Source organism: Anarhichas minor, unplaced genomic scaffold, assembly GCF_050575085.1.
Source record: "Anarhichas minor isolate MPS153535 unplaced genomic scaffold, ASM5057508v1 ptg000024l, whole genome shotgun sequence".
NCBI classification, from domain to species: Eukaryota; Metazoa; Chordata; class Actinopteri; order Perciformes; family Anarhichadidae; genus Anarhichas; species Anarhichas minor.
Window position 1 is genome coordinate 15,073,054 of NW_027466470.1, and position 25,580 is coordinate 15,098,633.

General features: G+C 44.1%; 1 protein-coding gene across 1 annotated transcript in view; it reads right to left on the minus strand.

Moving 5' to 3' along the window:
* LOC142956870 (glypican-1-like) overlaps window positions 1-13,805 on the minus strand; it is a 57,871-nt gene extending 44,066 nt beyond the window's left edge. The window contains exon 1 of the mRNA XM_076098635.1: window positions 13,643-13,805. Within this exon, the coding sequence (XP_075954750.1) occupies window positions 13,643-13,805 (163 nt within the window). The remainder of the gene's footprint in view (window positions 1-13,642) is intronic.
* Between the last annotated feature and the right edge of the window lie 11,775 nt (window positions 13,806-25,580).

The following is a 25,580-nucleotide window of genomic DNA, read 5'->3' on the forward strand; positions in this document are numbered from 1 at the left end:
GGTCATCTCACCCTTCAGCTCTTCAGCAGACGATGGCGTATACGATTAAAGCTCCCATCACCTCACTGCCACAGACCTGCCACGGCCCTGCAGGTGCACGTCTCTGCCTCACAGAGCGATTCAGACGAGCTAAGTGCCAGTCTCATGCACCCCGCTCCTCCTCATCCACCCAGCAGACACTGCCATTAATATGATTGTGAGCTCATTCGGCTGCCAAAGATAGAGATATAATAATCAAGTCAGTTATAAGGAATTGAGGAGAGGGATATGTTTGGAGAAGCAATTTGTGATTGATTTTAATTTAATGAGTACGCCTCAATGGTGCATACTCGAATAAACACGCACACACACACACACACACACACACACACATTCATGTGTTGTTTGAATGACCCGAGTCGAAGCCGTCAGAGGAGACAGTGGAATTGGCTCTGTGTCTGAGGCGTAAACAACGGCTACTGACGTCACCCAAAATCAACAGGGCCAGGGCCTGAGAAAGACAGCCAGCCAATTTATACAACAATGTGAAAAAAAAAAAGAAAAAAAGAGGGGCTTTGCGATGAGCGCGACAGCTGTGCTTCATCACGGGAACGAAGCCAAGAGAGATGTGAAGGGACACAGAAGGCCTGAAAGAAGGTGAAGAAAGCTCGGGAGAGGAGGAGAGAGCTTGAGGGGTAAGAAGAAGATGGGATGAGACTGGAGAAAAGGGAACAAAGTCTCAGCTCTCCAACTCATATCTCAAACACTGAGAGGCTGAAAAAAAAGGGATGGCAGATTTAAGAAGAGAGGGGCTGTTGCAGGGAGAGTTCATCCCAGTGAGCGAAAAACTCTCTCGACAAAACACCCCAATATGAAACATCAAAGCGTTGATGCTTCTCTGTGCATCACCGCCACGTTGCAAAGAGGGGAACATTTGCCAGAACCAAGACGGTAGGTTGTTGTTCCCCGTTACCAGCTTTCAACAAGAACAATATGCAGTACTTTACTTGTCTTACCTCTACTACATGGACAAAATCATCAATTATATAAAAGCTACAGAATGAGAGACCTGAAAGCTTTTTTAGAGATCATTACTTTTTAAAATCGTCATCTCAAGTTTGAAAATAAAATAAACATATTTTTCGCTGTGGGAGAATATCGTGCACTAACAGATCCTCGTGTGAAGAGACGCACCAGATCCTCTTTCCTTGGTTCAGTCCAGCCTGTCCCCTAACCCTGGACCATTCATCAGCAGAGACCACATGACAGACCCGAGCCATTCATCCCGAGCCTCGCACTCTCCTCTGCCCGGCAGAATTTGTGATTCAATTTGACTGAGTGATGCCCGGGGCCCCCAGGGCTGGAGCCGAGGCTACTGGGAAAGAAGGGTGTATGGGAGCAAGGACAACGCAGGAGGCGAGTGGTGAAACGGGGGCCCCACTTCTGCTGCTGCACAGCTCGAGGAAGCCATTTAGTCACATTGTGTAGAAGTGCGTTACTAGTTTATACGATAACGCAGGCAAAAACAAGACATACGGTACAAAAATACCTGGGTGAGGTGAAAATCGATTTTGAACATGCCGCACAAAGTGTGATGTTTAAGTACTGTGCACCGAACAATAATGACAAGGGAGCTTAGACATAATGTGTTGTTGACGGTATGGAACAGAAGCGGGCAAAGTTGCTACTGGTTTTTAAGCCCCACTCAACAATTGTGTCTCTCATCTGATCTCAGCAGGAAAGGCAGCAAAAGCAATGAAATATTTAAAGAGAATGCTTTTAGTTTAAACCAGAGCCCCACTAAAATGAAAGACACTGGATAAATACTGTAACATCCAAACACACAAAACAATCCTTCTAATCTAACACTGTGGAGTCAGGGATTCCAGTTCAAATGCATTGCACTTACTGGATCACCTTGTGCACGTGTATAAGGTGTGAAGACATGCGCTGTCTTGTGGTGACCATCATACTACAGATCTGCACTCTGCGTTGTGTTCAGTCAGCTGAGGGTTTCTGCGGTCAACATTTGGAGAACGTTCCCCAAAAAAAAGCTTTCATTTTTCCTCACCAGCTATTGTCAAACCCACCTTGACGGAGGCACTTAGCGACAAACTAATAAATGAAATTAAATTGCATATTAGCGTACCATAGCTCTGTGATTGGCATCCTGCTCAGCAGCTCCCAGTATACTGTATGTATCCAGTGCGTACAATGTGTACTTCATGTAGTCTTGCCCAAAACAGCAGGTCGTTGCTCTAAATTGCATGTTTTTAGTCACCTTCTCTGGTGGAATAACACTTGAATAAACAAATCATAAACATTATGTAAAACGAGTCTCATGTCAGCTCTTATCAAAATAGGCACGCAGAAACCGAGTCGTGCATTACACTCACACAGATGAACGACATCTTTACGTACATACATTCAAATGCACGTGCACACACACTCACTCACACACATACATATACAAAAACACATTATACGCTTTGGAAACACACAAGGCAGCCAGCCATGCGCTAAGCTTGAGTTGACAGAGTTCATTTGGAAGATGTGAAATATTGATGAGAGAAGACTCTGCAGGGGAGGAAGAAGAGATGAAAATAGTGAGGGAGCAACGGAGAGAAAGCAAATAACGAGACGAATGAAACGATGACGAGCGGGCCCGACTGAAATGCCCCGTTACGGCTGAGCGGAAGAAAATGCAGGCTAAAATATGTCATTGTCATTTCAAGTTCATTAGCTCGCCACGTGCCATCTCCTCCTGGGAGGAAGGAGAGAGGGGAAAGGTAAAATGTGTACAGTAGCAAAAAAAGACTTCGGAGCTCATATTGAAAATTGCTTTGTGAGTTTTAAGCTCGTGTTTTTTACACAAGAAAACTCCACAAGCAAAGGCTATATGTGAAACTCTGTCAATTACTACAATAAATGTGGAGCCAATGTATCAAGAAATGTTGAGTTTCAATCCAAATCTTATCAGTTGGCACATTTTCTTCTCCGACCCTTCCCTTTCCACTCTTCTTCCATATTTTCGGGTAGACAGCTTAATAAACAATGAGCACCAGCACGTTGCTGTTAATTGGTTCAGATGCCAGGTGTAAGTGGAGGACATGAGGCTACATACAAGGACGTACAGACGTGATATCTATAGATGGTCTCCAGAAACTTTCCCTCAAAACCGCACAAACATTAAAAAGCGAACTAGAACTAGAATAAGTGAAAGGGGCTGCTAAAGGGAGTGGAGAGAGGAATGTGGAAAAAAAATCATTAAGACAATATGGATTTGGGTAATAACAAGCTAATCCTCTACCAGCTGACAGGATGACAATTGACAGTAATTACATATATCCCCCTGTAATTATGAGCTTTTTTTTAATGTTCCCCCTTTTTCTCGTTGGGCCTTAGTAAGCCTCTGGTCATTCTCGCCTCTCCATCTTCAGACAGTCACTCCACCTCCAGATCTAAATAGTCCAGCGTGGTCAAGCCAAATAAGCAAACCACCATGATGTACATGGGGCTTTCCTCGGCCACAAATAACGAGAAATGATGTCACGTAAAAAACCAGATCTCACCATCTAATTAAAGAAAAATGTGCTCGGAAAGCAGAAAAATCCGACAGGAGACGAGAGTTGGAGTGGACTCAGAGAGAACTGAGGAAAGCCGCTTCACCACAAACTGGGAGAGGGAGATATAAAGAGGCTGCAGTGCACAGCTAGAACAACCCATTTTGGGTATTCTGGTTGCTAGAAGAACTAATGTTAAGGGGGATCTCTGCAGTTTAACGGCAAATGTACCAGATGGAGAGGGAGAGATGCAGTATAGGATCACAGAGCACTAAAGAAAACTTTGCCAACAAAACAACACACAGATTTCACTGTAATTACATTCAAACTCGGAGCAAAGGAAGTTGGAGGACTGTTAAAGTGGGTGTAAGAAAATGGATTCCGACAGGAAGAGTTTAAAGAAATCGAACAGGATCTTTGGCTTGTGAAGGCAACATTTTTAGAAGTGATTCATCGTATTCTCACACGTCTCTTCCAAAGCCCAGAAGACCGAGGAGTCCCGAGGTTGTCATCATGTCTATAGCTCCAATTAATGAAGGTTTAGGATTTAGAATTGGATTCTTGAAACATATGGCTTTAATGTTGAAGGCTATAAAATGTGGTAAAATTAGATCACAAAAATATGGAGTCATAAAAATCACAGACAAGTACCAGAAACAAACTAGCTTTTTTTTTTTCTATTAGAGAACATCTGTGAGCATGCAGTAAATATCACATGAAAAATAAATGAATTCACAACTTCCTCTGCAGGAGTAGATGGAATGAGAGATAAAGCCTCACGGGCACAAACGACTTACGGAGAGAGAAAATAATTACAATAATGGAAACAAGTGTGAAACAGTTCATCTCAATGATTAGAAAAAAAAAAGCCAAATAACCATTGTGTGCAGTCACTTGCCTGGAGCAGCTTAAAACGAAATTCCTCCAAAATGACCAACTTAAAAAGCCCAAATAGAGAGCCGTCAGAGAGCGGCAGACTTGATAAGAGATGAGGAGAAAGTGGCAACTGTTCTGCATCCCAAGTGTGGACACATGCTTCGAGTTTGGAAGAGTATTTTGCTGAGTAATGTTGCTGCCTTCGGGGAGAGGAGGGGAAACGAGACAAAGAAGATATTCACGAGTCTTGAAACACCTGGGACGTCTGCCTCACACCCACATGCAGAAACACATATGGCAACAGAAGGCTCGGTGACTTTGCAGTCCAGCTTTTGTACTGCTACTCCTGCAGCGTGTCATTCCGCAGATGTGAGCTATGGTGTTTTTTAATTAAAAAATAAAAAATAAAAAATAAAAACCTGTGTATGGAAGAAAGGGCCACTGTTGAACAGAGCGGGACAGAAATGATTGCTTATCAAAGGGGAGTGTGTAGTTGAGGGATATGTGTACCAGTGCGCCTGTGTGTCCTATCTTTATTAAATCGGCATTGTGTGTGCCGGGTATCTGAGCAGCAAGGTGCCGGACACATTTCAGGCATTCAACAGTTAGAAGGCAACCTTACCGATTTCATCATCTACTCCAATCTTTTTACATACAGGCCCAGTCTACCAGCTCTTCAATTCCTATTCGTTCTTTTTTTTATATATTTGAGGGATAGAAGCCTGAATTTTGTCTCCATCAGAGATTATCCATCTATTTTTGGCAATTATATTTGGAATAGAGAATTGGATCAGAACTGGGGGAAGCGCACACGCTGTAAGTGCGGGCTTCACAGAAGACGGTGGTGAGCAAAATGTAGCCACTATTTCAAACGATGGAGGAAATGACTGTATATTTATAGTGTTTCCACATCATAATGCCCCACAATCAGCTGATCCTAGCACATAGAGGGAATAAGAATAAAGATTTGCTCATTATTTAATTAGGTTATTGAAGGAACATTAATCCAGAACTACTTTAACAACCGATTCATCACCAAATCCATCTGTCAAGCAAATATGCAGAATATTTGCTGATTCTCTTGAATAAGAGAATTCTGAGCATACATTAGTTGTGTTTCTTTGTTTTATATCATTGTAAATCAAACATAATTGGGTTTCGGGCTGTTGGACCAAACAAGTCATTTAGAAGATACCACTTTAGGCTCTGGGAAATGTTTTTATAATAGCTAGAGATGCTGTAACAGTTCATCTTATCACCCAAATATAAACTTTTAATATAATCACAGTATCAGAATCAAAAAAATCTATACCCAACCCCCGTGGGCCTGCTGAATGTGTTGCCATAGTGCCATAGCCACAGGAGCGAATGCTCGGGTCCACAGCTGCAGACGTGTGCGTATGTGCGTGTTGGTGTAGGGCGTGTCGCCCTGTGCAGTCCATACCGCGTGCCCTCACTTAATATGGTAGTGGGCGTCCTGCTTTGGGTCCGCACCATCTGTCAAGCAGCAGGAGGGCAAGAGGAGAGGTAGCTGGAGCCGAAGCGACGCCACACCGAGAGCTAGAGCCAGTTTCCTGTCACTTCAAATACCCACCTAGTCCACAGAAAGCACTGCTGGAGGGGACGTGAGCCATTCTGCCATGGCACACGTATTCATTTACATAACTGACGAAAGGGCAAAACAAAAACAAACGCCAGCAATCATGCGCGTGCACGCACTTCGCACACAATGACAGCAAATCGAGAGGAAGCGGTTTAATAATATTCTTGTCATGTCTTTAGAAGTCATGCAGAGTCCACACACATCTGTGACACACACACACACACACACACAAATGAATACTCTCTCATTTGCTTATGGTGACATTCGGCCCACACACACACGCTCACACAATGAGAGACAGTGAAGGCGCTTGCAGTGATGAGGGAATAATTCTCCTTTTGACACAACCAATTCCTCTGAAGACAAAAGAGGAGTCATAAGCCCCCACCACCACCACACACACACACACACACACACACACGCCTGTTGCAATGACACTGCAAACCCCTGTGGTGACATAAAAAGACTGGCCTATGCAGTCATCATCTGTGTGTCTCTCTCTCTGTTTGTGTGTTTGTTTGTGCGTGTATGTGTGTATGTGTGTGTGTGTGTGTGTGCTCGCCAAGGGAAGGCTGTATGTGTGAACGCCTACTCTCACATTAGACAAGTGACACGGAACAAAAGACACGAGGAGCGCAGCAAGAGAGAAGAAGAGGGGGGTGGGGTGCAGCAGCTGAAGTGCATGCTGGTCAGAGGAGAGGCAGCTGACACTTGTCAAGGTAGTGCATTATATCCTAAAAAACAATCTCCGTTGGACCTCGATTTCTTACCCTTTAAGGTAAATTGCAGTAGATTTATTTTCTTTTTAAATAAGGCAAACCAAATGTGGGGGGGAAAGTGACATGTTTGTCAGCTCTTACGTCTTTCCGTCCAAAAATGAGTCAATGTAATTATTTGACTATTTTCTTGACCGTGTGAAGGAAATAGGACCGTTACATTGAACCTTATATCGTCCGCCCAAAAATGATGCCGATTAAGACGACTACTTCATGTTCTGTGCTTTGACGGGTACGTGGGAAATGGTTTCTCCGTCCTTGTTCACACACTTCAGAGCAGCTAAAGATGTTTGGACACACTGTCCTCCAGATTTTCATGTTTATAACAGCCCCCCCCCCCCCCAAATATTTAAAAGATGACGTAATGAAATGCAGCGCAGAAAACACACAACGAGCTTTTTTATTTAGCTTTAAACCATTTTTAACTCCACCTTTTCTCTTCTTCTCGGTTCTTTGGGTTGTTCTTTTTCCCCACATATAGCCCGTCACAGGGCGGAGCAGGGACTAGCGAAACCTGGCAGACCAGGCTAGCCCAAGTCACAGTCAGCAGACCATGGGCCCTCTCTCCCCTCTCTCCCCCCCCCCCCCTCTCTCTCTCTCCCTCTCTCTCTCTATGGTGAACATCAAACACACTGTGGTCTGTTTCATGCTCCCTGCAGCCCATTATGGCTTAATGCTTCAAGAGGCTTCTTACTGACTTCAGCATTTTAACAACTCGTTGGTAGGAAAACACATACACACAAAGAGACACGAATGCTCACAAACACACACACACACAGATACTGTACGCACAAACAGGCACAGACAGGAGCCCAGATGCAGGGATTCCCACACTGTAAACTGCAGCAGGGTTATGAGCCTGCACACTGTGTTACAGAAACAACTGTTGCTGTTGCTTTAATCTGTGTGTAGTGGACGGCCAACAGATGCGTGGGGCTTCATGCTGACGTTAACCTTCAAATAGGCCTTGACGCTCTTATCTCCAAGGCGGCTAAGGAGTTCCATTCACGAGGCGGCAATATGGAATTCAGTGCAATCAATTAGGTGTCCACCATATGGAGACTAAGAACACCACATCAGCGGAGATATCAATGGGCTGGAGATAAGGCTGCTGTCCAGAACGGCTACAATGACGACAAGCTTAACACACACACACGCACACTTCTTATGGTAATGTTTGGTCTGGCCCTTTATCTGTCTTGGGCTCTTTTTAAAAATATATATGTAACATTGCTGGCTTTATGTGTATAAGTGTGCTTTTGTCAGTGTGCAATTTAGAAATGTTGTTAATGCTTTTAGAGTGTTGCTGAATATGCATTCAATCATCCATGCAGCTGGTATGAATACACAAATTGTTGTGACTGACGTTGTTCGATGACTTGTTCGCATATGGAGTACTGCTGAGTCATTTGGTAAAGTGCAGCTGAGAAACATCTACAACAAAAACAACTTCAAATTGCACAGAACAGAGCAGCCAGACTGGTCCGTCATTGTTCCCGCCGTGCTGATGTGTGTGAGATACATAACTCTGGAGGCTACATTAAAGTCTAGACTTCTGTTATTTATGTCATTTTGAATAGCACACCGAACTTCTTTTGTAAATAAACTAGTGTACACAGTTTTTTGTCATACTTGTAGGTATAATATGTATCAAGTGAGCAATGGTCATCTGGTGGCGTCAACTGTTCTTTATACATCTTCTCCTGCTTGGAAAACGCTCCCCACCAACATCAGACAGACCAAAGGTAGATTTTATTTCATAAATAAAATTGTATAAATCTCACATGGATATTATTTTGGTTATTGTTGTTTTGGAATCTTTTTTTCTTTTGTTTTTACTAACATTATTATTTTTATTGCTGTGTATTTGTGACAATTTTGTTCTTGTTTCCATTGTAGGCCATCATTTTTTTTATGTATAATTTTTCAGATTTTCTCCTTGGCTTGTTTTGTCTTTTCTTTTTTTTAATGACACTGTTTGTTTGTTTGTTTTTGGTTTAAATTGTTTTCATATAGTGTGAAGCTCAGGAAGGCTAGCGACCACTCTGTGGAAACTAATAGGGATCCAAATAAAGAATAAATGAATTAAAATGTCTCTTCTTTGCAACTGTAAGGGTTTTGTGAAAGTAGAAATTCTATTTTCTTTGTCCATAACGGATGATAATTAAGTGACTAATCTGTAAAGGTCATGTATATATTTTATCTTGTTCTGGTGAATCCAGTACGTTGATGTAACAGCATTCAGTTCAGGCTCACGCCATGTTGGAAGTGTTTGAAAAATCTTTTGGTGTCTGAACTACTGAGACTTCCTTTTACATAAAGGTGCCTCTGGGTTTTTAAGCTGACCATGTAATTGGAACATGACAGGTTCAAGGCCAGTTGGGTTTCTGTTTTTTCCCCCAACATGCCTCACTGAACTGGGACACCAGTTAAGTCTCAATGCCTGCTGCTATGAAGTGTTGGTTCATTATCGAACTGCACAGGCAAAGAACCGAACTATTTAGCTCGGTGACACCGTTAACAGTGATTGTTGGTACGAACAGGTTCGTAAATAATTGAGAACACTGAACAGATTATTTTACAATCATAACTGGCATGAGAGTACATTGCTGAGGGGACAAGAATGAGGGGCCACCGCAGGTCAAGCAGCCTCACAGGGGGGGACTGGAGGGTCTTAAGCCAGCAGCAACTGGTGGAAGACACAGCGATACTGTATAAGTATGTCCACAGAGATTAAGGGCTTAAACACATACAACATTGTACATGGTCTACATTTTGGACTATGAACACTCTAGTTGATGGGTCCTCTGGGTTGCAGCTCATGCAGATTCTGAGAGTTGGGTGCTTTTATACCAATGAGATTGAAGTGCAATATCTCCGCCACATTTTTGCTGTTTTCTTGTTGGTTTTGCAGCCTCTCCCCGGCTCGCCAGCTTAGTTTTATTCTGGCATTGGACTCCTATCTCCATTTAACCTCTGGCTGGAAAGTGGTGTAGGGCGCAGCAAGCACACTAGCAGCTATTATCTTATCATTACCCACAATCAATTAGGTAAGAGAGTAGCCCGGGGAGAATTTCCTACCCAGTGCGGGAAAACCCATGCTCTGTTTTAGCTACAACGCTACTTTGTACATTTAATGACTTGTAAAAAAAAAAAAAGCTGCTGTGTTTAAACGATTCCCATACTTTTTTTCTCTGTTGGCTACCATAGTGATCAGCCCATATTTCCAGCCACAAGACAGTCTTTAGTCAATAGCAGTTCCTCGCAGGCCTGGTGAGCAACAACCCCACTGTGTCATTTGCCACACTGCCAACACTGGTTAGAGACGACACTTCAGAGCACTGAACAGTCGGCCTGTAGCAACCGGCATTCAGCAACAACACAAATACAGCACGAGAAAAGCCAATGCCATACCAGAATGTTACCAGCCTTCCTCCAGATGTCTCGTGCAGTTTGTGTCTTTGTTTAGGCGTATATGTCATAGAGCATCTCACACTTATTGGCTGCCAGCTGCTTTCAAAGAGCGCCTGGCGCCTCTCTCTTTAAGAGCCGATGAGTGAGAGAGAAACAGAGGAATGAGGAGTGTCATCCCCTGATAAGTCGTTGCGGCCGTAATGGTGGGGTGGGACCGGGAGGAGACCCAGGTGAGCCCCGGACAGAGTTACACCGGCATCATCACATTCGTTTTGATTACTTGCGAAACCATCACTTTTCATTTCTGCTCAACTGATGCTGTTCCCACGGTACAGTAAACACAGCTTTAACACATTATCAAACAGCTCACCCTTAACTCAATAGCTTGCTTGTGCTTGGCTTTCTACTGCGAATTGCTTAACAACAGGGGACTATCCAAGTTGTTATATGAGGCGTATCAATGTGAAAGCAATATCTAGGAATCTTCTTTCACTGTTGACTGAGCTTAATCAAACAGGGACTGTGATGTGGGATGTGTACCTCACACGTTCATAAAAGTACCTCACTCAAATGTAAAGAGCAGCGGTGTACAAGTAAAAAGTGCATCTTCAAAAAACAAACTCTAATAACTAATAACTTTAAAGGCCATATTACTTGCAGACCTTGTTTAGACTTTATCTGCATATGATTCCATGTTTGATTAGACACGTTTTGTTCATCTAAAAACAAGCTTTATTAATATTGTGCAGGAGTATATTCGCTACTTCGTGTGCAGAGGACTTGTGTCTCATTTATTGTGCAGTAGCATTGAAATGGATTTGAAAGAGCTGCGACTGGACATCATTTCTACAGCTGGGATGCAGTCGTCTCTCAGCATGTGACCTTGAGTCAGGCCCAGCCTCCACATTAAGTTGATCAAGCCCTGGTGTCTCACAGGGAAACATCATTCTGCAAATATCAAGCATAAATGAAAGCTTTCATATTTGACTAAGACGTTCAATATGGCAGGCTGGAGCGGATGAGCGTTTATTTATGCTTGGGAGCCAAGAAGACGGGGACACAGGGGAGGAAGAGTGTCAAAGCCAAATCTCCCCTTTCCTCGATCTCGCTTTCTGTCTCACATCCATCCTCGTCTGCGTCTCTCTTTCTCGCCCTCGGTTCTCTATCTATCACTTCCTGGCACTCAGTGTCTGTCTCACTCCCTTATTTTCTCTCTTATTGAGAATGCATTGACCCCAGACTTAAGTAAGCTCCACATCATTGATTGAAGCAAGAGGAATAGGTGGTGTCATGACAAGACAGATTTTATCTATAAAGCGTTATGGATTACAGACATTTGGAGGAAAAGGGGATTTCGAAGGCGCCGGGGCTGGCGTTAATTCTGTCAAATGATTTATTCAGTATGGCCAATCAATTAAATTAGAAGTGTCCAGTTACTACTTGGCCCTCACTGCCTTATGATGTATGGCGTCATAACATGAGCTAACAGTTTCATCACATTACCGCCCCACCCTCTAATCTTATAATCTCCCCTATCCTATCAGTGCAATCACTGGGAAAGATCTACTGAATGTCCTTGCATCGGATATCATGTTCCTCATGAGCTTAATGCTCCATCTTTATGCATCTTAAAGGCGTCTCTAGATGGTCACGAAGAAACACCTACAATCTGAATGTGTAAGCGGCGCGTTATACATGTACATGCTATTTCTGGTCAAGACACAATGCTCTTTCTGCAGCCGTGCTGTGCTGTGTGAGAGCCAATATGCTCTCAGAAAATAGAGCCGTTTCTACTTTAGAAGTGAGTGACCTTTAGGTGAATACTGCAGAAAGTCACCCTTGTATGCCTCAGAGCCATTCAGCCGGTGCTAATGGACAAACATCTCTGTCTTCACAGGGGAGAAGAGTTTATCCACTGTCACAGTAGTGTAGCACTCTGTGGAAAATGAATTGGACAAAATAGAGAAGGTGGCTGACGCAGTCTGGAGGGGCTTTTTGGAGGAAAAGGGTATGTTATTATCAGATTGGGAGGGACTGTGGCTGTGTTACAGGGAGAACCACTGTACACATCCACGCTCATTTCATGTTGGTAAAATATGCAGATCACTTTAAATATTAAGGTTGTACTTTCTGTTCTTTGCTTTTGGAGAAATAGTTCTTCGCATTCATTCATTTGACAGTTTTGGGGCAATAAATTAAATAAAATATGCAAGTTCAGATCTAATTTCTATTTCCTTTGAGTCTGTGCACAGGAAAGTGGTTGTGTAAGCATGCACGGCCACAGTCTCATGTCTTGTCCATGCATGTACGATGCTGTAACTAGAACCTGAAATTGCAGTAAACTGTGTGTGTGTGTGTGTGTGTGTGTGTGTGTGTGTGTGTGTGTGTGTGTGTGTGTGTGTGTGCGTTCATGTGTGTGAAAGCGTTGCACTGAATTCCAGAGGAGGCACACGTGTAATCATCTGAACTGTGGAGGGGCTTGTGACCGCCTGACATCAGACCATGAATGAAACAGTGAGCAAACATCATATTTGTGCGGTTACCGCACATGGTCAAGTGACTGTCAGGCATTCTATAGGGAAGAATTCTGCACACAAAGAACATACAGGTTTCAAAGAAGAGGAAAGATTAGGGAGGGTAGCGGCTTAGATTTGAGTGAAAGGGAGACTGGAAAACGAGAAGACAGAAAGCGAGGTGCTGCTCCTGCATCTGTGTTTCTAAAAATGTCAAGTGTGGGGGAATTTAAAGGGACATTTCTGATCAGGGATCAAAAAGCCAGAGTGTCTGTGTGACATGTCTGTACTGTCTCAATGTATTTTCAAAGCAGTGTTTCATCTCGAGAAACAGCCGAGAGCTAGAGCTCCCTTCCTTTACCATGTGACTGGAAATGCATGTGACTACAGGTTTAAAAAGGTATAAAGATAGAAACTGGGTTTGCTCACTCTCACAACAAAAGCAATGCGTTAAAAATACATCCTTTTAAGTTCCTGGGAAAGAAAACATATTTTGAAGTAACAGTTTGAGGCAGTCATGTGTGCAAACTGCATTGTGTGCTGTTTGTGAAACCAAATGCACACAAACATTTCTACAAGATAGGTTAGACCTACACACCAACACTTACACACACACACACAAAAAAAAAAAATGGTGCTACTGCAGGTGCGACTTTGGCCCCAAAATAGACTAACATTCCTTGGGGGACTTGCAGAGAGATTATGCTTCTCAGTGGCAATGAGTTTATACTGTAGCAGCTGTATGAGGGCTTAGCAGTGTGCTCGACACTTTATGGCATGATTTAAACAAAATGTGCTACATTTGGACAGGTAGATCACCCTGAAAGTGCGTTTGGGCTCAGGGGTAAAGATCCCATTCGCTCCAAAGAAATAGTGCGCACACCATGACCGCAGCAGACGCATTTCGAAGGAGCTTACCTGATATTTCGGACTGAGGGACACCATCCAGAGGGAATCCTTTCCCGCTATAAAACTGCCTGATATCCGAACAACTCCGAGCTTTGCTGGTCCCTTTGTCCCCATAGGCTGGTGCCGTTAGAGAGCACACTGCCAAAGCCGCTACGATGAAGGAATCCATCATGTGGACTTAGTCAAGTGCAAATCCGACCGAGAGGCGAAGCGGCTGTGTTGAGTCCTGAACGGAGCAGGAGACTCCCAGTAAGTGGCCGCGTGTCAAACGGGGCTACCAAGTGCTGCTGTGCGTAAAATCTCCTCCACCTTCCTGTGTCCCGCCTGCGCTTTTGAGTGCGTCTGCCGAGTCTGTGGCTGCTCTCCGCGCACTGCCGCACGGCACAGGAGCGACTCTTCACAGCGCAGAGGTCCCGTCCCTCCCCTCTCCTTCTGTAGGGCCGATGTGGACAGGACAGTAGCTTTGTTATTCTTCCCAAAACGGCTGAATCTCCTCACGCTGTGCACCAGGATGAGTGCAGTTCTCCTGTCTCCGCTGTAGTTGTTTTTTTTTTAGTTCACCTAGACAGGGAGAAGCAAGATATGAAAATCATTAGGTTACGCGGTTTACAGCTGGAATCATTTAGGTTGTGTCAAGAAAATAGCACGGTATTGCGCTGACGCTGAGCAGCTAAGGTTCTGTCGCCGCACGCCTACCGGCTATGACGACCCGGGAGGGATCCGAGTAAGGAGGCGCGCACAGGCGGCAGCTATCGCAGCTCGTTCCCGGCTCAGGATATTCTGAACGATGCTATGCCAGCGCTGCCACTCTGTGGTATGAGGAGGAGGCGAGAGAGGGAGAGGGGGAGAGAGAGAGGGAGAGGGAGTGTGTGTGTGTGTGTGTGTGTTTGTGTGAGAGAGAGAGAGAGGGAGCGCATACGAGGTCTCGTGTTCCTGCTCCGTTTCATTCCGTCTCATCTAAATATTATTTTTAGACGTTTCAGAATAACATTACTAACAGGTTTGAGTCGTGGGTTTAGTTTTGGAAACGTCTGTCATTTTGATGTCGTATCCGTCTGTGTGCGGAGGCTGCTGTATGTGGTCTTTCATAAGGTTGGTTCTCAGTGAAAGAATGTGCTCTACGCGTCCCGACAGCGGGATCTCCACCAGCCAGGTGTCACAGGTGAACTGTGGGCGGGCCCTCGACCCCAGGCACCCACGCGCGCACACCCAACACAGGTCCTCTCCTCCGCTCCGCAGAGGGGGCTGCATGCATGGGCCGTGTCACTCCTCGAAGGGGCAATTTGACGACAAGTCACCACATGCCCGATGCGGTTGCCAGTTTACTTGTCACCTGCTGAATGCCTTCACTATTCGAGTTTCTGTACGTGTATTTGAACTACGCTCACCTTCAGAATGACGGTGACATTACAGGTGTGTTGCTGTCTTCTACATAGCTACAATAACTGCCCTCTTTGTATAAGGCTGTTTGCCTTATTGGCTCTGTTTGGTGAGATTTATTTATATTTCTTCTTACATCACTAAAGGAAATGCTTTGTTTAAAAAGCAGGCTGCATTTGATACATACTTGGAAATTTTCAGTTCATGCATTACTTCTAATAGGATCAGTGACTACTGGTTCCAGAGTCCAGATCCAGTAAGTCCAGGGCCATGTCATGCTCAATGGCTGCAATATGTCCATAACTAATGTGTTTCTTCCTCCTCCTTTTGTTGTGTGACGAAAAAGTTCACTCAGTTCAGGTTGGAACCCTCTTCCTATGAGGTAACTGCTGAGTTTTAAGGGTCTTATGTTGATTACACTTTGGATATTGCACTTGTTTCAAGAATGCAAGGCTCGTGCGACCTCTAATAGTCATGCATATGAACAACACATATTCAGAAGCTCAGGTAAAAAGGGTTACATGTTTCATGTGACATTAGCAACCCACAAGAGACTCTGTGGTGTAGACCTTATATCCTGGATAGTTGTGTAGAGACATCCAGTTCACTCACTGTGTGAAATTGAATCAGACAGTGTTTGAGGGTATCACTCCTGTGAGAGATGCTTTTTAAGGATTGTTTGCGGAAGGAGATGCCATCGCACATTATCGCAGTGACACATGGAAAAACTCCAGTGCAGCCTGAAATAACCAGCCGTCACTCGACAGACAGACAGACAAATGTAAGAAGCAGAGGACAGAAACGAGAAAAGACAAGAGAGAGGGAGCGAGTCACATGACAAGAACAGGCATTTCCTACCTCGCAATCATTCGTTTTATGAAGGCAGACATTGTTTATGAATACATTAGGACATGTTACTCTATAATTAGTCCGTTCCGCATGACTGGATGAGTCCAAACAAAGAGGACAGCATCTCACATATCACAGACAAATGGCTACACCCGCTCTCCGTTATTACAGCTCTGAAGCGAGCAGGCATGAATTACACCTTCGCTCTGCGATGTCAAGTGTCTCGCTCATTTGCATCCCGTGCATGTGCGCTCGGGCAAATCTGGCACAACGCCGTCGCAGTTCCTCTGCCGAAGTTGAGAATTGTGTGATGGTGCCACACGGCAGACAGAAACCACTTCGGTTCTCTTGTTGCTGTGGGGGAACATCGGCCAGTTAGACACATGTGGCCAGAGGTTAATAAGTCTAATGGCCTCAAAGTGTGTGTGTGTGTGTAATGAAATGTCTGTCGGTATTATGAATGGGTTTGTGTATACCTATGACCATTGTGTGTACGTGTGTCTGTGCACAATTTGTCAGAGGCAGTTAGTGTGTGTGTTTGTGTGTGTGTGTGAGCGTAAGTTTATGTGTCTGTCTGTGTCTCACATGTGGCCATAGGTCGCCAGTGCTGCTGCAGAAACTGATTGGCCCTCCACTGTCTGGTGCGGAGATCATGTAATTAACGCTCAGTAAAGCCACAGAACAGCCATGTTTTCTCCAGCCTGCCTCCCATTGAAGTTTTATGGGCTCTGACCATGAAAGGCCTTCTAATGAGCAGCAGGATGCTGGGGGAAGTGGGGGAGACCAGAGAGTGCAAAAGAGGGGAGGCAGAATGGTAGCAATGGGAGAGGAGAGTACGGGGTGAGAGGCCGTACAACTAAGCAACTGTCAGTTTAGTGTACACATGCAGTAATTATGTGCGTGATGAGGTTTTCTAGTGAAAATGACATTGCTTCTAGAAATACTACAGATGTTTTACCACTCAGGCAAAAACACTCACACTCAAAGTAGAACGACGGAAGAAAATGTCAACATAACACAGGCCTAACTTTCTCAATGTTCCACTAACTTTACCACACATCTGTGGGATTATGCACACTAAAAAATGTGTATGTTTAATAATAATTAAAGAATTATCAAAAAAGTCTGCTCTTCCTGCTCCGGTTTGGTCACAACAGCAGGCCTTCACATGCAGCGACTCGTGTTCCTCTGGTACGGATTGCAGCACTGACAGCCTCTGCTGTTGGGTAAGTATTGTAAGCTTAACTTTTAAGTTGCCGTGCAAATTAAAATGTGTGATCTGATGATAGCTATTACTGCCCCTCCTTTGATTACCTCCACCGCAGCTGTCTTCCATGTTCGTATTCACAGAGTGACTCCCACCGGCACAGAGTTGTTACAAATGTCGATCCACAGTGACGTAATTATGACTCCCACTGCTCCTCTTGGCAAGACCGCTCTGCATAGCGGGTTGAGGCAGAGGCCACTGGTTAAGGTTATGCATTGATCTAGAAGGTCAGGAGAGTCACATAATGTGCAAACAAAACACATTTGGGCCACTTTTGCCAGCAGTCTGAACATATACAATATATATGCCTTACAATATAATCAGTATGACTTATTAAACCAATTCTGCAACAGAAGAATTAACGCTTTGATTACTGTGTTTCTATTCTTTGAAGGCATCAGGAGATGTACGCAAACTCAAATTTTACCCATCATCAGTAGGATATTTTCCAGGTGAAAATATTCATAAGACAAACTCAGCAGGATTGTAACACTCAAATGTAGCACTGGCTGATTAATTGCTGATTGCGCCGATTCACTGCTGTTTAATTAAACGAGAGATCTCAGTGTTTTCTAAATGTATCTCTGTTTCTGTGCAATCAGAATAATTTGGAAACCTGCTGCTGTATTAAATGTTGTTACAGCGAACAGTACACTTTTCCCAAGCCGCTGGAATGCCTTTATCGTGAAGCAGCTACAGGAAACGTTGAAGGACTGGAAACCTATGGCTGAATACCAATGAATCCACATCTAGATTTGGACAATGAAGGTGCAGATGCTAACAAATTGAGGTGACAGCAAAAGCTTTTATGATGTCATTCTTGTCATATACTGTAAAGCTATTTGACATGAGAGCATTCTGTGTTAGGGTTAGGGTTCAGCTATGTTTCCATGTGATTTCTTATACAGACGTACTGTATCTGGAGACATGCAATCTCATCCCTCTATTGAAACTCATGTAACCATATGGAGCAGAAGGATTTCTATCATTTTAATAGTGTGGCATTGAAATGTAAAAGTACAGAGTGCTCCCACCCATCAAACTCACGAGTACAGTTGTATGAAGGCATTAATGACTCAAAGAACAGGGTACAACCAGATCTGACAGAAGACACACACACAGTGATGCAGGGAGGGAGCAGCAGGATTGGCCAGCTTACAAGGCCCACTGCCGGGCATCAGCAGGGTTTCTATGTAAATATCAGTGTGCCGTTTCAAGAGATCTAATCAGCCTTTAGAGGGAGATCATTGTGTCCTCTGCCTAAATCCAGTCTCATCCTGGGCTCTTACAGATAGCATTGATTCTGCCTCTTTTTCTGGGTTTTAATGTCAACCATTAGCCTGAGATCAGCACATTCACCGGAGTGCTCGAGTGTGCACACATTACTCACCGGGTCCATCTATTCCCCTTCTCGTTTATTGTCTCTTTTTCTTCCGTCCGTTTCGTTACTATTTTCCCTCTTGTACACGCACTCTCTTCTTTCTCCCTCTTCCCACCCTGGCCTCATGAGAACATATGGACATGCCTCCATTGCTAATGTTCAAACGCAGTCATGCGTAAAACTTCCAATTCAGAGTTGTTTTTTAACGACTGCCTTCTCTTCTTGCCTGTCCCTGCCTGTTTGCCGTTTGAAGATGCTACATCTTCCCTTGATCCCATTTACCCAGTGTCTGTCTGTGCAAACACAGCCTCCACAAACAGCAGATCTGCATATCTCCACACGCATAGCCCTCCCCAGCTGCCAGAGACAGATGATGACAGAAAAAGGCGACATTTTGATGGTTGGCGCGAAAGGGAAGACAGATATTATTGTCGAGAAAAATGAGAAATAGCGAGGCAAATTGGGGGGGGGGGGAGCTTATGAGGCAAGATAAGGAGGGAGAGAATATGATGATGGATGACATAGGGAGCATGGCAGAGAAGTGAGTTTGGGGGGAAAAAGTAGCAGGGAGGGATTATTCATTCAAAGTGGAAACGATCCTTGAATTCCTGGGGTCGTTCTTGCAAGCAGGTGCGGTCGTGGATGACAAACGCCCCATGTGGTGAGTTGCGTTGTCCTTTTGTATGTCTCTGTGGGCATCCTGGCGCCTTTTCTGTTGAGCATTCTGCGTACATTCCAGTCTTCTCCAACCATGGGCGCAGGAGGAGAAGAAGAAATCTAAAGGTACATCTTACAATATAATGAAATCCCAAAACACCCCAAACTACTTCCTAAGAAATGAAGAGGAGGAGAGCATGAAAATCTAATTAAGACACAACTTAAATCTGAATGATGGCCACTGAATGCAGTGTTTTATTATTTATTAATCTACAGTAGTTTATGTAATCACTGATATATCCTGCATGTAGACTTATCAAGGCTAACCTTTAACCTTATCTCTGTCTCTCACATACAATGGTGGACCGTACCCTTCCAGTGGTGGAGTCTCCTAATTCCTGCACCAACTTCATCCAATTACTCTGTCCACTTGCCTGCATGCTGTTCTCATATAAATACCCCCCCCCCCCCCCCCCCTCTCTATTTGTCATATGTCTTAGAGGATAAATTAACCACTCTCCCTGTCGGCCTCTTGCTGTGAAAACTCATAAACTCATGGGAAGCAATGACAAAACCGAAAGACCTCTTATGACCGACTCTCATGCCGGTAATTGTTTGCTGAGCACCAATAAGTATAGCCATATAATCATTACAATCATGTGGTAAGGTCCATGTCCTGTGCTACAAAAATAATACGTTTGGTGGAAAATATTTTCTTGAGAGGAACCTTGACTGTGACCTTGGTATTATAACAGAAATTAAAACACTTAAACTGGCCTCAAGTCTATTCTGAATTTGTATGCACGCGAGTGGTCCAGAGTCAACTAACCTCAACTTTCTTCAGGTTGTTTTTCAGTGTGGTTCTGAGGCCCATCTTCCTCCAGATTGGCAGCGTCTCCCTTCCAGTGGACCTTGGAAACAGTGGGAGGCCACGTCTCCGTGTGGTTCTCAGCCCCCTATGAGGCGACGTTCATTATTTTCCCACTGACACTTTAGAATATCCACACATTCCTTCCACATTCCTCAGCCCTCCCCTGTACAGAGGCACTTTCATCACATTACTCCTCCTCCTCACACTTCTCCAATTTGTTTTTAATGAGAGAGACGGTATGAAAAGTGTAACGCATCAGCGCTGACTCCGTTTGATCACCAGACACAAATACATTAAGTGACTCTGAGTATTAATTCTTACCGCTGATATAAACTGCCAGCTTTCACAAGCTGTTATAAACAACCCACTTTTGAGAGCTGCCCAGCTTTGGTATACTGACATGTTTTTTTGGTCTGAAGCCTTTTCCATCGGCCCTCTCAGATCAGAGTGAAGCTGCTAAATGGGGAATTTACGGATGCTTCTCTCGGCACTCCTCTCATATGGCGCTGTAAACTGGATTATAAAACAAATCATGCTTGTAAATCTGTCGGCGAAGAAACGGTCCGTCTTCGGTCGGGTTTCCAAATAAAGCTGTAATGCCGTGCATACATTTCCTGCAATGCAAAGTGGGAAAATGGCACGCTGCGTGCTCATTGATGTAAAAGACCCTCTTGACTGGTGCATTATTTACAACAGCAAATGTAACAAGGGTGTGCGTAGTATGCACGTGTAACGATAAGTGGTGCATGTTTTACAAGGTGCCTGTAGTCCGTTGCTTTTTTTCTGGGGACATAAGAAAGGGAAGGGATGTAACCATGATATTCAAAGAGCAAAGCAGCATTAGATTAGAGTGCCTGGACAAAGTCTCCAAGACACACATTTACTCAAATAACATTCCCATTCCTGTCGGATCTTTATCCGGTCAAACTATTTTCCGTTTTAGTGTTTTGAATAAATTTGTAGATTGGAGTCTTTGGAGACTTTTTTCCCCTAATAAGGGCATCAAAATTCAGGTCAAGTTGAATAAATTGTATTCAAAATTGACTTGCACATGATATCAGCACAGCATTCGTGCAATTGCTTTTTTGTGCAAAATCTATTCTACACCATTCATATCCTGCTGCCCGAGCAAGTTTTGAACAGCAGACATTTTAACTTATAAAAGAAGTCAAGCACAGGTTTAATTTATAACATTATGGTACCGCACCTGTGAGCAGAAAGGCTGCTGGCAGATACCGGAACTAACGTTCGGCTAGCTGTTGATGCAATACCCCCAGAAACCTGGAGGATGCATGCATTAAAACCACCATTTTTTTCTGCAGAATATGTGATGTGCGGATGTGAAGCTGTGCTGGGTAACAAAAATATTACCCAGCAGCATATATAAATGATGTAACTAATCATTTTTCAATGAGTAATCCGTGGTAATCATTTTGGTTTTTAAAGGAGCCAACTGGTTTCCTTTTTGTGTCAAAGCATGTGTAAGATATGGTGGAAAATGTCCAAGCATGTTTAGACTTAACTTTCAACAAAGAAATTTGGTTATTTATTTACAAAAAAAAGAGTAACTTTAAACCATTTAATTGCATAAATGTCCCCGATGTATGACATTTGCATCGTTATCATTAAGGTATTCGGGAAATGTGTGTCAATTCAAAGTGGTGGTGAACCTTACACTATACTGTATATTACATATCATACTTTTTTCATACCATAGTTGCTAATATACGTGTTTGATAATGTCTGAATTAAGAAATCATTGTACAGGAAGTGAGAAAGGTAGCTGCTGTAACAAGCTCACATGGCTAACATGTAAACCACTTAACATGGCAAACATCACATTTTTAGAAGCTTGCTGCTTTGACCCCAACGCCTCTCATTCTCACCCCACTCCCTTTACTCAAAGCATAGCTAGCAACCACTGTAGAAATACCTGAGAATATGCCTGCACGGTCATGTCTTATCCAGGTTGTACTGTGCCAGGTCAACAGTAAAAAAAAAATGAAATGGACTTTTGTCGGCCCAACAGTAGTCGAGTCAACCAGCAATGTGTTTTTACTGTCATCAATGTAATCCTAATCCCGTCTGGTATGAGGGAGGGAGGATGTGTGCTATATGTATGAGATTGAAGGCCTAGTGGCCCTGCAACATTGATTTCCCCTCTCTCATGACAGCATTGGACAGCATTGGACAGCAGCAGGCGTCTCTGCATCCGTAATCGGAGCTAATCAATGATGCTCCTCTCTACCAGCACGCTCATTCATCCCGAGTCACACACATGTGGTCGAACATGCTCACCTACAAATACACCAACGAACATTGTTGTAACATTCATGCTAATACAACACACTGATGTCAGGTATTCAGATGACAAATGCAAAATCCCAGACAGGACAAAGGCAAGTATGAAACAATAAAAAGGTTATATTAAAAAAATGTAAAAATAAGACACAGAGAACTAATACAATAGTCATATAGGAGAATGTGTGAATTCTGTTTCAGCCTGATAGGGATAGAAAGAAAAGGAGAGAGGCGGAGAGAGAGAGTTGGAAAGGTGGAATGGCACCCAAGGGAGCCAGGGAACATTCACACCAGTGCTCATCCATCTCCAGGACATGAGGAAGGAGGCTGTCTGTAGCAGGCCAAACAGAGGGAGCCTGACAAAGAATTCACCATGAGATGCAGGCCAGCCTTGAACATGTGTGACACACACACACACACACACACACACACACACACCAATGCAGACCGCACCAGGAATGGGGGCTCATACTAGTGGGGCCACATTTCTCCCCGGCTGGGCATTGTCATGTGGCGACATAGTTAATCTGTTTTCCTAACAGGCAGACTTTCACGGTGACTAACGTCCGGGCCCCTCTGCATAGCCGCATTAAGACGCAATACGTTCTAATGACAACTCGTGCTCACCCAGCACTTGTGTTTTCTTTCACGGGCCAGGAAATAACTCTGAGGTCTTTTGTGTGCAATGTGTATGACTGTTTGTGCCATGTGCACGTTGCATACATCTGTTGGTCTAATATAAAGACTAAGATGCAGGTGTATTTGTCTGTTGCTCACTGGCTCTCTCTCTTGCCATAGCATCATCACTGTGGTAGCTTAGTCAAGTGAAAAGTAGACTCTAACGGATGACGATAGACAGACATTATGTGGTCAGAAAGTCTTACTAATAAATGTAGTAATATGAAATCAGACAAGTGCAATGCTGTTTCTTGTGGCAGGAAACATAACTACACAGCGAGTATGAACAGACAGACGGGTGTCTTTTGAAACTGGGCAAAAATGGAAAGTGTTTTTTTTACTTCTGCAAACAACCTATGCGGAGCTGGCGAATGAGGAGACATTATTGCTCTGCAAGCAACAGCTTGTTGTACTGGCTTCGCTACTGTCGTATCCTCTACAGTTGAAAGACACAGGGTATGTGTAACGTTTTATATTCTGCTTCATCCAAGTTGCTTTCTTTCTTCTCTCTCTTGCTTGAGTCATGGTCAGGGACACATAGGAGTACAGTGTCTGGTAGGCAGCAAAGTCCAGAATACCTCATCACCTTTGGGGCTCCTTAGAGCGGTTAGAAAAGGATCCATGCCAGACGCCCAGTCCTCTGGCTCGCGGTGTGGAGGTTCATGTCTGCAGGATAAATTGGGATTCTAAGATTATAGCACAGCTGAATGGCTGTTCTGCATTTTCGTGTTCATATTCAGTGCTGTTCATACGCATCCAGCATGACTTGCCAGAGGGAGCTGTCTACTGAGTGTAGGACGACTTGTGCAAACATTTACAATTGTTGGTATGCATGGATGTTTTGTCCTGCACATGACTGCTTCTGTTTATATGCCAGTCGTCAGTCAGCAACAAAATGTTGTGCATAGCCCCCACATTTGTTTTCCAGAAAGAAAATGACAACAACCTTATGGTAGCTGACAGTAGGGTAACACCTCCCAACACTGTTTACCTGCCCTCTGCTAGCAGCAGTGCATGATGGGAAACAGATCTGACAAGTGAGGCCAATCAGTGAGAAGGAGGAATCCAGCACAAGTTCTTGCGTTAGAGATTTGATTTCTGACACTGTTGCTGAGGCTCCTCTTGATGGTTGAAAATGTGTTTAATTGGACCGAATTAGTCAGCTCAAGAGCTCATTGAGGATAATGCCAATTGGCCGACGGAGCAGGGTGACAGAGGGAGAATTGGCAGTGACAGCTTGTGTTATCCTGTTGTTAGGGTAAGGGGGGCTCTGCGCAGAGGGGAATGGATACAATTGACAACTCGAAACTCTAGACGGAGAGCTGTGGTTAATAGGAGCTGCAGGTCCCCCTTCGTTTCCCCTCTACCTCACCCAATTGTTCATCTTTGAAAAGCTATTTCCAATGCCTCCCTCCTCCTGGTTCAAGCTTGTCTCTCTGATACCCAGGCTGAAATTGTTAGACAATCCGGGGGGGGGTTGATCCTGCACTGCTGTCACCCTGCTACCGCACAATCAGGTTGACTTCAGGGAAGATCTGATAGAAAGTGCAGTCATTCATCTTGAGGCGTTTTTCACGGCAACTGATCTCTCTGAATGTGTGAATTAGCATTAGATCTACTCCTTACCAATGAAAAAAAAAAGTCTGTGTGTGTGTGTGTGTGTGTATGTGTGTGTGAGAGTGTATAAGAGTGGACTTGGCCAAGCCAGTGGGACAGAAGCGCTGATGTGTGCTACCGTTTAAAATAGCCCAGACAGACAGCTGAGCAGCTGTGACCTCAGGTCCCCGGAACTCTGTTACACTCAGTGACCACACTGCTCCTTGCAATGTGTGTGTGTGTGTGTGTGTGTGTGTGTGTGTGTGTGTGTGTATGTCTGTACCTACAGTAGGATACACTAAATCATTCATACCCGTTTGCCCATCACACTGTCTTTAGAAAGCTAACTTCAGAGAGAAGGAACGGATAAAAGTCATTTTCAGACTAATTCACTTTCAGTGTCTGAGTTTCATCCCATTATTGTCCATATTTTAAATTCATCCATGGCTTTCCGCGTCAGTCACCGGAGGTTATAAAAGGACGACAGACGGCTTTGTTTTTTTTTTTCAGGCGAGGACAATGCAGTCCAATTACAGCTCAGGCAAAGAGGAGGCACGGTATCCTTGGACTGGGCACTCTCCCTGCTCTCGTCTGCAGCCAGCCAGACACTCAGTTTCACAGCAACAAGCATGAAATAGGCAAGGATCAAATACAGACTGCGTGCAATTGGAAGAGTGGAACTGTGGGACGGGGTGTGTGTGTGAATGAGATCACCGGTGGGTCTTTGTGATGATTCTGGTGTTCCCAAAAGTGTATGTGTGTGTGGGAGAGACAAAAGAGAGTGAGAGGGAGCTCATGGACATTGTGTGCTTTAGCCAGGAAAGTGCTATTAGTTATGTGCTCCCAGGCTGATGGCTAAAACAGTGGGAGGTGTGGTGAGACTCGGAGGGCCACTGTCGCCTGAAACATTGCCATCAAATGCTTTTATAATCACTGTGGAGGGGAAAAAAAGACCAGTGTTACCCTG